Raw genomic sequence first — 16,172 nt, 5'->3', positions numbered from 1 at the left:
GAGACATTATTGTTTTTCCGCCTCCATTCTTCTCTTGTGACAGGTATTTTGCTTGCAAGTGTTCTTGGGATCTCTAAAGTTGTATTTCTCAACTTCTTCATGGTATCAGAGCCTACATCTATTGCTACTTGTTCCTGATTTTTCAGAAGAATTTTTTATAGGCTAGGGTTTCAAAAATTTCAAAGTTTTTAATTTGAATTTGGGGTGCTTCTTTGTTTGTAGGCATTTTGGACTCAAACAAACCTCACGGTTGAGCTCAGAATACCCAAAAAACCCCATTTTCATATAAAATTCGTCCAATTTGGACAACCCTGGCCCTTTCAATTTTTTTTAGTTTTTTGCCCTTTTGGGCACCCATTTCGAGAAAAAAAATATTTTGGGGACATTTTAATAGTGTTCCCTGGCCGATGCGATCTCCGCACCGCTACGATCACATTACTGGTCACTGAAACCGCTGTCGTCGACAATTTACTCATCACCGGCTAGCAGCAATGATAACCGCCACCAGCAGCGACAGTAACAGTTAGCGGTGACCGCCACCACTTGCAGACACTATCAGCTGACCGCCACCACCTGCAGACACCATCGGCTGACCGCCACCACCAACAGACCCGCCACCTCCGCCGGCAGCTCCGCCCAGTCACCACTAGACCCCTCTTGAAAGTCTTTTTGATAAGGGGTTATTTGTTTGCCATAACTTGCGCAAACAGAGTCAATTTTTGGCAAACGAATAGGTGTTGGAAATCTCTTTCCGAGCTCTCTTTAGATTTGGAGGTTTGACCTTCTGTTTTTGCTATTTTGATGTCTTTTTTTACGTCAAAGCCAGAAGTTCATTTTTGTACCCCGGGAGGCATATCTTGAGCATCCAGACTCCATTTTTGGCACATGAAATATCGTTGGAAAGTTGGTTATGTGCACTTTCCAGTGGTATGGGTATTCTTTCCAGATTCTACACTAGGTACATTTTATTCAATGTTTTGCATTTATGCACTTTGGTGAATATCTTGGATGTTTCAGTGCCTGGGATCCTTTTCTTTGTGTGAGATGACTCATCTTTGACTATTATTTCTATATTTCTAGCCTTTTGTTTTCTTTGAGCATTGTATACATCATTTTATAAGCATTTTAGTTTTTGTAAACACATTGAGATAAAGTGTCACTATGCCTTGCATGCTTGGGATCTTGCATATCTTGTGCCTTATTGTACTCGCACTCCATTATAAAGTGTCATGGGGGGTTTGATGTTTTCCTTTGTTTACCATCTACCTTTGTCACCTGAGTGTTCGTTCCACGACATTAGCCTTATGATGTGTGTCAAGTGAGTGTCCTTTTCATGACACTAGCCTTTATATGTGTTTGTACTTTTTGATGCACTCTTGATGTTCCTGGTTCTTCATCATGGAGTTTTTCTTGGCATTCAGTTTCAGCGTACTCATCCACTTTCCCTTGTCAGCATTATGGGGGGGTTTCTCATGTTGGTTGTTGGTTCTAATGCTTCCTTGGTTCGTTGGAGTGAGCTATGTATTCAGTATTTGCTCCTATGTAGTAGGTGGATGCAGTGGCTGGTTATCTATGCATTTTGGTGAGATGGATCATTTACCATATGGACACTCTTTCATTCCTATTTTTGGAGGCAACCTTCCATCTTCGATTGATTAGCTCTTCAGACTTTGGTGTTTTTGCCATCTATATGTTCGAGTAGTGTTATTTGAGGGCACTGATGCAGATTACAATCTTCTCTACCTGATCATCTTCTATTTTAGTGGAGGTTCTTCAGATCAATAGTTATTCGATGACAGTGTTTGCAGCTTCATGCTTCAGTGGTGTTCTTCATGTTCATCCTTTGTTCCTTTTTTCTGGGACATTCTCTTGTTTGGAGGCTTCTTCAGTCCTTCACTTGTATTAATCTCTTTAGGAGAGGAGTTTTTCCCATGAGGTTTTCTTCTTTTCTCCAGTTGTGAGAGATCTTTTGTACTTGGGTACCTCATCAGGCCTAGTTGTTGGGACCCATTGTTACTTTCATGCATTTTGTTTACATGCATTTTTAATCCTTAATTGTTTTTAGCTACTCCCTAAGTTCATCTTAAGGGGGGGTGTTAGAGTTATAATGTATTAGCCAATAATTATTTATTTAATTATCCTCTACACTTGAGTTAAACTTAAGCATTTAATAATATTGTAGGCCTAATTATTAAATACACATTATCCCTTTAAGGTTTCTTTAGGGTTGCAAAATCTCCTTTTATAAGGATTGTATTGTATTTATTTTTCATTCCCTCTTTGAATGTTAATATTTTTCTTCAGAGCCATTATTGTTTTTTTGCCTCCATTCTTCTCTTGTGACATGTATTTTGCTTGCAGATGTTCTCAGGATCTCTGAAGTTGTATTTCTCAACTTCTTCAATATATATATATGTGTGTGTGTGTGTGTGTGTGTGTGTGTGTGTGTGTGTGTGTGTGTGTGTGTGTGTGTGTGTAAATTTTAATAATTTTTATTTTAGTTTTGGTAATATAAGTAATCAAATCAATTAACTATTGTATAGGGATATGATTCACACCATTTAAATAAAATAAAATAAAAATGTAAATAAATACTTAAACTATTTCAGTAAGCATTACACAACAAATATTTCTACTAAAAAAATAAACCTAAGTATGTACTTTGATAGTTATAATTTTGTATAATTTTTTTTGGAAATCATTTACTTCTTATTAATACTTTTTGAAAATTGTATTTTTCTTTTTAATCATTTTAATATATGCAATATAATTTTATAACATTTAATCATAAATTTAAATACTTTTCATTTAGTCATTAAAAAATGCATATTTTCACTTTATTATTTATATCATATCATATTATAAAATTTATTAATAGTTATTTTATTAAGATCAATTACAATTAGTATAACATAAATATAATTAAAATAATATATTTAATCTTAAACTAATAATTAATAATTAAGTTTAAGATTAATTTTATTATTATAATTATAATTATGTAGATTTTATAATTAAATTAGGATTATATTCTTAAGAAAATAGTATATTTTCACTAATGTTTATAAATTATATATTTTTTTGATGGGTAATATAGTATTTTTATTAATATTTAAATTTCATATTTTATAAAGTATTCAGTAGTCTGTAACTGTAAAATTTAAAGGACTACAAACCCTAACTACCCCTCCACACACTAAACCACCACATCAGTACCTAACACATAGCAACATTTCCCATATCGACCGACTTCCCTATTCATAAATATATGAAATATACCCAAGATTGTTACTACGATGGGCCATTTATACACAACAAAATTGGAGACACATATATATATGGACTATAAAAAATCTACAGAGTGTCCACAAATTTTTTACCATTTCCTTACAAACTATTGTTTGGCTTCCTTGAGAGGTCCATTGACCCAATAATCTTCAAGTTTGAACTTCACACGAGCTTTCCCTTTCTACTCCTTCGGTTCACCAACACCATCTCATTCCAGTCTACATTTACAAAGATTATTTTTCAAAGCCTTCAACCAATATGAGCTTCAACTTTCCTTTCATCCATATCACTTGACTCACTCCACCAAATGAAAAGTTGAAGCGGTGAATTTTGATCTCCAATTTTCAACCAGTTGCCCTTCGATGTAATGAGACCTTCACCAAGACGTGCCAACTTTAGAATCAACCTCAAACCAAAAGTCCACTCATCATCCACACATTCCTTTAGGACCCACCAGACATCCTCTTTACTTCCTTGTTCCAAACCCCATACCACAAACAGTGAAACGATATCGATATTAGTTTGATATCGTTGCTCTATTGTCATCTTCCCCAAGAAGGATGTCCAAAATCTACAGAAAGAGAGGATCATCATGCTTGGAAATGCTTTGTATTCTCTTCTTCAAGATTTGACCCAAAAATGCCAAGTGCTACTTAGTAGTAACCAGGATAAAATTCACCTCCATCTTGCAACTCTTCACCACCAACCCTCTGCATGCCACCTTACACTAATTTCAAATAGTTGTACGGTAAAAATGACCAAAATGCCTTTAAAACAGAATGCTCGTCCCATCGCATTTAAACTACACACCTTTCCATTATGGTTGTTGCAATTAGCGGCATACAACCCATCACTATTAATCAAGTTGGATCTCTCAAAGATCCTCCCAATAAAATTTTGTTTGCTCCTCCATTAATGACAACGCCTACTTCGACAACCTGTCCACCACCATATTTCTATTCCTCAACACATGAGTAATTTTAAAATCTTTAAAAGTTATTAAAAGTTCTGTTATAATTTTAACATATTTATTTAATTTTTACGTTGGAATTTAACCCCAGATAATGGCATTGATAATAATTAGAGAATCACTCTCCAAATGCGATTACGATATTGATAATTTCTTGGCCATCTTGATTGCTAATAAAACTGCTTGCATTTTGATTTCATTGTTTGTACCTCCCTTCAATCTTTTAGCTCCAATTGCGAAAATATTTATGTTCCAATCTCTTGCCACAAAGCTTACACCTAAAGGGCCCACATTCTCTCTTGATGCCCCGTTAAAGTTGGCTTTCACCAATTCTACATCCGGTTTCATCCAATCAACAACTTCCTTCCCCTTGGAATCCAAATCAACCTCAAGAGACTCATTAAGACCAATATTTATATTATATTGTAATTATTAATATTATTTTATTTAAGTAAGAGTTATAGTTAGTATTTTTGTAATATAATTTTATAATAACAATAATTCAAAATTATAAAAATTAAGAATTACAACAAATATTTTTATTACAATACTAAAAGGACAAGTACTCACCACTACGTGACACTTGTTAACTATGTGATATCAACATTATATACAGATATGATAGTTCTAATACAATAGGTGTTATTACAGATACTTCTGAATTTAGATTGTGTACAATTTTTTACATCAATGTTTCAAATCACACTTTATAATCTATCATCAGAGTGATTAAAAAAAACTGAAAAATTAAAAACTCTACATGATCTAATCTAAAAACATCTTTAATAATTCACTATGAATTCATATCATTAAACATCAATACCTACCATTATATTGTTGTCAACCCATACAAATATATGATATCTAACATTAAACAGACACCCTGACTTGTTTATTTTCCTTCTGTTGATCAGAATCATTGCTGCAGCTCCGGGGCTTTCTCACCAGCCTTGAACAAAGAAGAAAATAACAAAAATTAACCAGACCAAGGCCTGCAAAAAACCAATAAAAATACTCGAGGCGGCCCTCATTCAGGTTTTGGCCCAGCCAAGCATTTCTTCTGTTCCCACCAGTGGCATTATGCACCACTGTAATAACAACACTGCTGAGTAACAAACCCACACCCATGCCACACCAGTGCAATGCCACAGCCGTACTTCTCATGCTCTGGGGAAACTGAACATACAAGAATTCAATCATACCAATGGCGTAAAATGACTCAGCCAGGCCTGATAGACAATACTGTGGCACAAGCCAAAACACAGAGATGGGCTCTCTGCTGTTTTTACGCTTAATTTCTACCAGTGCTGCTACCATCATGGTGAGCACACAGATGACATGGCCTGTTCCGATCCTTTCAATAAAGTCAACACCTCGGCTTCTCTTTGTTAAGCGACGGACAAATGGTATTATGAGTTTGTCATAGATGGGCAACCAAATGGATATGGTTAAAAAGGTGAAGACGGCCATGGAGGCTTCTGGTATTTCGAAATGGGTGCCCAGTTTTCTGTGCATGAGCTTTGCCTGGTATATCATGTAAGTGCTAGCGCTGCCCAGCAAGATGATGGCCGCTGGTATTCCTGCACTCCAGATGGGTAATATTCTTATAACTAACTTGAGTTCTTCCACTTTCTGAACTGGGCAGAGCTTCCATGGATTGGGTGTGGAGCCATGGTCGTTATCATCTTCTTTACTGATTATGGCCGCCTTGTTCAGAAACCTGCAGGATCAGAAACAACTTCTCTACTTCAATATTTCCTACGGAAATTGATTGGAGCGTCTTTGTCTTTATATAACTAATTACAACAATTTGAATATTTAAATTTGAAAGTCATCTTATGTTAAGCAATCATGTATTTTAAATTTGAAAGTCATCTTATGTTAAGCAATCATGTATATGGGATCTTATCTGTCTTCGATAAAACCAAACATTTGCTTTAACTTCAGATTTTTAATTTATTTTACATTGAAAATGAATCATGCATTAGTAGTGTATGGTAAAAAACAGGAGGTCTTAAAGAGTTCGAACGGTTTAAATCACACATTAAGCTTTGATTTTTAGGCTTAATAGTGTTAAATACTTAGAGTTGACTGACATTGTCTAGGCTTAATATGTTGCTTAGTGTGTGAGATTTAAGACTGGCTAAAGAGGCCAATAACTCACTGGTAAAACATTCCACCAACAAATCGAAGGTCGTAGGTGTAAGTCTTAGCTGGTTCACACAACTCAATATGATATCAAAACCAGGCCAAACTAGAAGCCATGAGAATTCTGTAGAGTGGCTTGGGGGTGTTCAGTTATAAACCACAACCTAACCGAAAGTGGGTCGGTCTCAAAGGGAATCATAGTTCAGTGGTAGAACACTGTAACGACAAATAGAAGGTCTTAAGTTCGAGTTTCTTTAGCTGATTCATGAAACACTGTTGGAATTAAGTCACATTTGGATAGATAATGGGCTAGTCATAGAGATGCTTTTTAGAATTGTTTTTGAATAAAAATTGTTTAGAATATTTTTTTGTGAATATTTTTGGTAATAAACAATACCTAGACCAAAGATGAGCTGGTTCTTAGGGGGCTAGTAGTTCAGTTATGGAGCATTCCAGCAATAAATTGAAGATCTTAAGTTTGAGTCTTAGTTGGTTCATGAAAAGCTCAACACATAGCGAGCATTCTGTAGAGTGACTTAAAGAAAAGTGTTCCGTAATAAACCACAAGCAAACAACACTGTAACGACAAATGAAAGGTCTTAAATTTGAATCTTTAACTTATCCATGAAAAAATCATTATTGTAAGGAATTACATACTTGAAGCGGTCTGTTGAAGAGAGCTTCAAATCAGCTTTTACTTTATCCAAAGGCACATCGTATAGTTCTCTTGGATCAGAAGGCAAAACCAAGTTTCTGTTACTAATAGATGCAACGATCACTTGAACATAGGCGGTGAAGGCACTGCCTTGTGGACTGACCATGACATAATACTTTGATCCAAGACCAAAAATGACAGTGGATATAGTCATGAGTATAGTAGCCAGACTGAATCCGCATCTCCAGCTGACATTAGTTTGTATATAAACAACAAAGGTCATGCCCAGCATGACAGAAACAGTAAATGCACAATAATACCAATTGAAGAAGCTTTGCTGATTTTTCCTATCCTCCTCATCATTGCTGTCAAATTGCTCGGCACCAAAGGCTATGGAAGATGACTTCACCCCACTTGAGCCCACAACCATTAGTGTCAGAAATATATAAAGCAATGCCAGGTCATATCCAGTTCCCCTTATTTGATCTATAAATACAGATTCCACTGTCACAAGTAGCAATGCCTGCATCAACCACTTCTATGAGAAGCTTTTTTCAACATTTTGAAGAAAAGTTCCTACTACCATAAACCTATGAATCCATTTTTCCTCAAATAGAAGAGTTGACCTAATGGCAAGATTACAGACCCCAAAGAATTTAATCATTTTAGTGTTTAAAAATAATACAAACTATAGAATTCACTTGTAATAATGGGAAAGTTACAGTTTGTGTACCAGTATGTAGGAGAATGAGGCAAAAAGGATTGTCCAAAACCTTCCAAGATAAGAATCTGCTACAACAGCACCAGCAATGGGTGCTATCAAGTTTATCCCTCCCCAAAGGATTGAAATTTGTGCAGCTGCAACCAAATCCATCTTGTATTGACTGATCAACAACACCGGCAGGTTAGCATATAAGCTGAATACTGCAAGATTTGCACAGCTCTCATTTCCTGCCAAGTTATAACACCATAATGATCATCCTCCAATTATAGTGCCTGGTTTGTATTCTGAAATAAATTTATACATCTAATTTGGGTCTTGAAATTCATTTTACACCTGTCTGTTGTTGCTTCTGGATTCAATTAAGTGAGTATTTTTTGCATCAACGTTCTTGATTACACTCTCTGATCCATCATCATGTATCCAAAACATTGACGCAAAAAACACTCACACAACAGATGTCATGATGACGATGGATCAGATCTGAAATGTTGATGAAAAACACTCACACAATTGAATCTAAAAACAACTACAGACAGTCTCATGAATTATGAAAATCTACTAACATTCATTTTACACCTTTTCAATCTTAATAAAATTAAAAGAAAAGGCATTAAGAAATCTTATGTTCTGATTTCCCACCTACAATAAAGGGCATAATTTTCCATCCACCCTTATAAGTCTGTTTCTTTGACACAGGAGAATCCTGTGTTCTTGAACATAACTCTTCCTTCAGTTTCAATGGGGAGGACAACTGCACTGGTTTCTCCATTGGGTCAACTACCAATTGAGCAGGGCAAATCCTCTTGCTGGCTATAGAGAGATTGTTTTTAGACTTGTATTCATGAGCCTACAGACTTAATTGAACTGTGAGGGACAGCAAAACAAAACCCATAATTTGGAACTTATCTCTGCTGAATGTACTGTGCAACTATCATTGATCTTACAAGTTCTGAATGTGGTTAATGGCATGACTAAATTATAGAAGGCTATCAAAACTTTTAGCTTCTGTAATTTTAAATCTCAAATTACTATAGCTATTTTAAACATAAAACTAAATACAAAATCATTTTCTCCTCAGCAGGGTGTGAGGAATCATATTTATACAGTATCATGACAGCTGCATAGTATATATAGTATGGGAATATCTTGGAATTGTCTTTTAGATTAAGTATGGGAAGTGGTTAATCATTTCGATGGGAGATTTAGTTTACACCATAAAAAAGCTTATTAATATTATTTTCAGTTGTTTTCTTTTTTAGTGCCTGCCGAGGTTGGTTATTATGCATATTATCTTAAGTAAATGAGTTATTTTCACTTAATTTTTAATTAGTATAATATAATTATTAATGAAATAAAATTTCTTATCAATTATGAAGCATTGTTATCAAAGAAGAGAATTACGTCTTTAATGGTCTTAAATATTCAAAAAATAAGATCTCCAAAAACGATGTAAAATGTCTATAAATAGAGGTTCTAATGAGGATTATGACTTGAGTTATATCAACTTGCTCGAGAGAGTCTAGAGGTGATAGGAAAGGATGTAATATCACCATATACTTCTAGAAACTCAATTGTTGAAAGTATTTGAAAATTTGGGTATTATATCATTCATTCCATACTGATCAAATCTAACTTCCCATGATCCCGACCTCATCCCTTATGATGTCATAGCTTTGCATTCAATAAGACTTGAGAAAACATTCATTCCATACTCTGATCGAATCTAACTTCCCACGATCCCGACCTCATCTCTTATGATGTCATAGCTTTGCGCTCAATAAGACTTGAGAAAACATTCATTCCATACTCTGATCGAATCTAACTTCCCATGATCCCGACCTCATCCCTTATGATGTCATAGCTTTGCGCTCAATAAGACTTGAGAAAACATTCATTCCATACTCTGATCGAATCTAACTTCCCACAATCCCGGCCTCATCCCTTATGATGTCATAGCTTTGCGCTCAATAAGACTTGAGAAAACATTCATTCCATACTCTAATCAAATCTAACTTCCCACGATCCCGGCCTCATCCCTTATGATGTCATAGCTTTGCGCTCAATAAGACTTGAGAAAACATTCATTCCATACTCTGATCGAATCTAACTTCCCACGATCCCGGCCTCATCCCTTATGATGTCATAGCTTTGCGCTCCCGACCTCATCCCTTATGATGTCATAGCTTTGCGTTCAATAAGACTTGAGAAAACATTCATTCCATACTCTGATCGAATCTAACTTCCCACGATCCCGACCTCATCCCTTATGATGTCATAGCTTTGTGCTCAATAAGACTTGAGAAAAGATTCATTCCATACTCTGATCGAATCTAACTTCCCACGATCCCGACCTCATCCCTTATGATGTCATAGCTTTGCGCTCAATAAGACTTGATCCTTAGTGGGCTCATTTGGATTGATCCTTTGTGAGCTCATTTAGAGTCATTTAACTTTACCAGTAGACCAAAGATCCATTGACATTGACAATTGTTTTGACTAAAAGCACATTCCCATTCACATTCCCATAGATATCCCATGACAAGTAGATAGATAAAGAGACATACTTTGTTAAAGGGCGAAGACAAACGCATCTTATGTGAATTTAGAAAAGACATTATGCAACAAGGAAAAACACAAAGGATAAAATAAGGTAGGGCGCCTACGTTCTAAGGGCATATCCAGAGTATATAACTACTCCTATCTAAAACTTCGATTCAAACAAGGCATTCTCAGCATATCACCTACCGAGAATAAAAGAAAACCTACGATTTAAACAAGACAAGATATTCTCAACATATACTCTTTTCCATGATAAATGCGAATATCTCAAAAGCGGCTCTATTTTCCTCTCTCATTTTCGTACTAAGTAAATGAGTGCTAAGCTATGCGACAGGGACTTTGCATAGATTAAGGTGCACTATGATTAGTTTTTTTTATTGATTTTTTATTTCTATTATAAAATAGTAATGGTAAATGTAAAGAATTACACTTTATTTAATAAAGTAAATGTTTGAGTCTTCATCATTATAGATGGTAGTAAAATAGGTAGTATATTATTGTTATTTTAGTGTGTAATACTGTGTTAGAAAATTCCATGTTAGAAAATTCCATGTTTATAACTATTATTCGAAGGGTGAAATTTAGGATATTACTTATGAAATTTTTTCGATACACTGGTGATGACCATCCTATCATAATTATGAGATAACTGTCATTGCCTTTCTTTTATTATCCATTCACAAATTCTTACTGCTTGTTTATGCCACTTTCTAAACCCCCATCTCTTATCAAAACTTTTGGACTTCTATTTTCATCTATTTTTATTTTCATATTCAAAACACTTCTCAACTTTTATTTTGAATTGTAGAGATGTTCTACTTGCACAATACTTGATTAAGTTTAGGAATTTGCCTCTCAAGGAGACACAACATTTACACTATCTAATTTTTTTGTGTTACATCTATCGTTTCTCTACTATAACATGTAGTATTTTTTTACTCATCATAGATTGGGATAATGGAGCATATTAGATGAGAAGTCAAAGGAATTTCACTATATCCACTACCATAATGCACCATCTCTCCAAATATGTACAAGTAGGGTGGCAAGTGATTATCCAATAGACATGCAAGGATGCAATAGGTGAGAATTTGCACGTTCATCCCAATGATACATTGCAAAATATCTGTTCTGTCTACTACAACTAAAACAATGTTGTAGTTGCAAATTTTTTCTTGGTAAATTTCTTCGTTATAATTTTTCCTTAATAATTTGGGGTTCCCAATCAAGGGTAGCTTTAAAATAGCAGTGTAAGATTTAACTTAAAAACTCTCTTGCAATAGGTCGGTCAAACTATTCTTATATTATTTTGAAGCTCAAAGAAAAGTGTGAACATCATTGAAGTAAAGTGGGTCAAAACTCAATTGATTGATTCTACTTACTGGCTCTTGTATTTTGGAAAGGTCTAATGATTATGTTGGTAGAAAATTATATCTACATATACATGAAGAACTATTTCACTCAAGTCATAAAAAATAAGAAAGTTGTCCCTATATTATTTTAATAGGATGAAATACTAGTAACCATCTTAGTGTTATTTAGAATGACCAAAAGAAGATGGAAATTACTTATCAAGAAAGACTTTGCAACTAAATATATTATTCTTGAATTGACAACCGTAAATGAAAACCTTTAGGAGAAGATAATGGTGAGATACATTTATTTGTTGTAATCCCTGTTGAAAGACTTGCCAGCTTTGTGAAAGGAAAAACTTTATTGGATTATACAAAGTCAAAATTTGTGCTCAAATTATATAGACATAACAAATCTACAAATTGGATTGACCAAACTACCAAGATGTACTCAAGGTTTGTCTAGATTTAATGCAATCATTTTATTTTTTTATCAATCACAGCCGAAGTGGCATTCGATTTTGATCAGAGCTATGAACCAATGAGATCACATTTTTTAGGGGCCTCATCCTCATGTTTGTTAGGAAATAACACCCTTATATCTCCTTGTGTCGTCCTATCTTCCATGCCCAGGCATCACCTTATCTCTCCATTACCTGTGTGTGGGACACATGGGCCTTGAGTAGACTCGAACCCAAGATCTCTCATGTAGGAGGCTCATAGCTAACTGCTACATTGTGGGGTCATCCCCTAGATTTAATGTAATCATTAAACTTACATCACTTTTTATATTTTTTATTATATGAATTAATATTTTTTTATGCATGTATAAATAGTTATTGGTGTACTTTTAGCCCTAATGAAAATAGAAATAAACTTGAAAACATGAAAAGAATATGAAGTTTCAAAAAAGAAAGGGGCTATTAATCTCATTTTGAGGTAAGGATCATGTATAGACCAAATGTTACATTTAATAGGTACAATGAGTGACGATATTGTGATGCTATTAATAATGAATCTTCTATGGAAGGGATAACTCTTTTGATGATTCAAGGAGTACATTTGCATTGAGTTTTTCAAATGAATGTAACTCATAAATCGATTCCTTATTGTTAATTGGAGTGGAGATTGACACAATATGTGAACAATGTTCCTTGGACCTTAGTTGAATGAATTGACTAACAACATAGATGTTTGTATATTTAAGAAGGATGTATTGTTCAAACGTATGGAAAAGAATATACCTCATTCAATCCTAAAAAGTGAAGGTGACATGCAAAAAATAAACTTGTAGCATGTAGAGGAAAATTAATATTTTTAATACAAAATGCATAGCATCATAGATAATATTCCATCTATTATAGACATCCAAACACCATGGACGTGAAAATTGACATTGAAATATTATAGAACTCAAACATTGCAATAGATTCTGAATCCTCAACAAATAAATACAAAGCAAAATAATGTTAATTATATTTATGGATCTTGATTTAATCATTTATTTATTTATCTTAAAATATTAATTTATAATGGTTTATTCATGTTTAGTACCAACTGTATGCCTTGTTTTTTATGAGCAAGAGGTTAGTGTACCTATTTGATGAGCTATATCCTCAAGAAATAAACTTGAAGATATAAATGAATGGCTCACAAAAGTTTATACATGAAGAAAGTAGTCTAAAGAAGATTTGCAACATGCTAATCTATTCATAATAGATGATGCTTGTGTCAAAATTGAAGCCATTAAATTTTTATTGGTCATCGTTTCTTTATTTAAAGTCAATTTAGTATAATTATATATTATTTAGTTCATAAAAACATATCTTTCATAATTCACAACATATAATGGTTTCACTATAGCATTGCATTTTTTTTTGGAATGTTACTTTATCAACTTTTTTAATGTAACTTATATATTGTCCTTTGCTTGTTAGGTACTTTTATGTATTTGGCACATAGACAAGACATGGTTGAAAAATATGTACATGTAATTTAATCTATAATGGAAATATTTGAAACATTAAATTTCAACCTCATAACTTTAAAATTTATTTTGTAATGTATGTATGCTAGTAATCAAGATGTCAAAAAAATATGTTTGATAGATTGTGTAACATTATGTATGGAAAGAGTTATGTTGTGCTCTACTAAGGTTTTTTGTCGCTTCCCTATCTGCGTTGTGTTCGATGGGTATTGCAGTGGAGCCCCCCTTGCAAGAGTCCCCAGCTCACGAGGCCCGTAATCATGTGAACCCTGAAGATTCTTCTAGGCAATCTCAGAAAGCTGACTCTTCGGTGGAGGAGAATGTCATGCCTCCTTACTCATCCCAATACCATCTTGGCTCCTTTTTTGCAGATGAGGAACCTACTAGTTTCATGGACAAACTGCTAGGGGGAAGCCCCCCTATAATGGGTAAATCCCCAGTGCAACCGACTCCCCAGGTGGAGTGCATTGTGAAAGACCAACAAGTGGAGACTCCTGATGTGCTTCTTAATACAACAATTGTTGAGCTCAACCTCTCTCTTGTTGGTAAGTTTTGGCTTTTTGACCTTTTATTGACTAGGTTAGGAAATGGGCTACTACTAGGTGGATGCTTAAAGGTAGTGTGTCTATCAATGTTATGGCAAATGGCCTTTTCCTTTTTAGTTTTGTCAATCAAGAAGATTTGGTTAAGATCCTTATGAAAGGCTTGTGGAATTTTGCTCGTAATAATTTCTTATCCCTGTGCAAATGGAAACTTGGTCTAGACCCTTGGAAAGATTTGGGAGTGGTTTCACCTAATTGGATCTGTCTTCCTGGGTTATCCATTGAGTTCTGGAATATGGGTGTGTTTAAAAAGACTGATGACTCCTTTGGCAAATACTTAGCGGTGGATAGAATCACATAATACAAGTCTAGACTCCTTTTTTGCTAGAATTTGTGTTAATGTGGCCATTAACATTATTGTGTCGACTCAAGTTACACTCTTGTCTAGGCTTGGTTCCTGGGTGCAACCCATTGAATATGAAAATGCTAAAGCCTTCTGTCAATCTTGTAGAATATATGGTCATCTCAGTTCTAAATGCAAGAAACAACCTATTAGAAAATAACAGATATCTAATTCTCCTTTTGTTCATTATAATGGGGGGTTGAAGGGTAATGGCACCCATATAAATGGTAGTTCCATACCTGCTTCTACCCTATTTGCTACTGAGATAGAGAGTAATTTGGCTAAAGGTAAGAAAAATCAACTTGATGATTTAACAACTTCTTCTAGTTTGGAGCCGAATATGACCTCTGAGTCAAAACTTCTACCAAACATGGACATCCCTCATCAACCCAGTTAGAAGGATAACTTGGAGGGTGGGGGATCCTTGGGTGTGGATATTATTGTGGATTTAAATCACAACCCTGATATGTTTCCTCGCCAAACTACTCATGTGGTCATTCAAAAGAAATTTGAAATGGAGACTGTAATGAGTTGCCTAAACCCTAACAAACATAACATAAATCTAGACAATGTGATCAGAATTCTTAAAAGAGAAATGTGGCATGTTTTGTCAAATTGAAAGAAAACTTACATATCTTGGGGTTTTCTTCTACTCCCCCACCTTGTAAGTCAAGGAAGACTTTAGTTGATGAAGAAGATGATGACTTGGATTGGACTCAATTTAGAGCCAAGAATAAAGAGAAGAAAATTGATGTAGGAGGAGAGAATAGAGTTGGATGACCATCACAGAAAGATTCCAGGAACACGTAGCAAGAGAGATTGCTAATAGAAGACAGAGAAACTTAGATGGCCTCTTGGAAACCAGGAAAAAGAAAAAGTAACCTACATCCCTTAATGGAGGGATGTTTGAACTACTCAAGGATGAGTAGCTCCTTTACACTTGTTTTTGAATGAAGATTCTATCTTTGGACCGTGAGAGGCTTAAATAGCCCTATGAAACAAAACATGTTGAAATGTATTCTACTGGACCAAAAAGTAGATATTCTCCTGCTACAGGAATAAAATATGAGATCTGAAATCTTACAAAAGACTCTCAAGTCTTTATGGCCTTCGGCTGAATTCCTTGTTAGTGATGTTGAAAGAGCATTTGGGGGTATTACTACTTTGTGGAATCTGACCTCTTTTAAAGGTAATCTGATTCATTCTACCAAAAATTGTCTCATTGTCAAGTTGAAAAAATTGAGGTTCCACTTTGAGTGGAACCTCATAAATGTTTATGCTCCCAATGTGAGATCCCCTCAGGATGGCCTTTGGTCCTCTTTGTGACCTATATCTTGAGCTCCTCTGTGGAGTTTTGGATGTTGGCTAGAGAATTCAATTCTCCCTTGTACCCTTATGAGAAATCTAGTGGCCTTGAAGACTATTTTGGGAGCGTGAATGATCTTGCGGACTTTATTTCCTTGATGGGTCCGATGGATATTTACTTGGCTAGTTCAAAATTCACTTGGTCTAACAAAAAACTAGGAAAAAACCTCATTCAGGTC

At 34.9% G+C, this 16,172-nt stretch overlaps 1 protein-coding gene across 1 annotated transcript; it reads right to left on the bottom strand.

Annotated features, from left to right (window-relative positions):
• Positions 1-5,128: 5,128 nt before the first annotated feature.
• LOC131053722 (protein NRT1/ PTR FAMILY 2.13-like) lies at positions 5,129-8,554 on the bottom strand. The gene is made up of 4 exons (XM_057988339.2): positions 8,425-8,554; positions 7,795-8,012; positions 7,064-7,584; positions 5,129-5,978 (listed from the first exon to the last, which is right to left on the bottom strand). The coding sequence occupies exons 1-4, from the start codon at positions 8,552-8,554 to the stop codon at positions 5,129-5,131; spliced, it is 1,719 nt and encodes a 572-aa protein (XP_057844322.2).
• Between the last annotated feature and the right edge of the window lie 7,618 nt (positions 8,555-16,172).

This window comes from Cryptomeria japonica, chromosome 6 (genome assembly GCF_030272615.1).
Source record: "Cryptomeria japonica chromosome 6, Sugi_1.0, whole genome shotgun sequence".
Classification (NCBI taxonomy): domain Eukaryota; kingdom Viridiplantae; phylum Streptophyta; class Pinopsida; order Cupressales; family Cupressaceae; genus Cryptomeria; species Cryptomeria japonica.
This window is presented reverse-complemented; position numbering and strand designations above follow the sequence as displayed.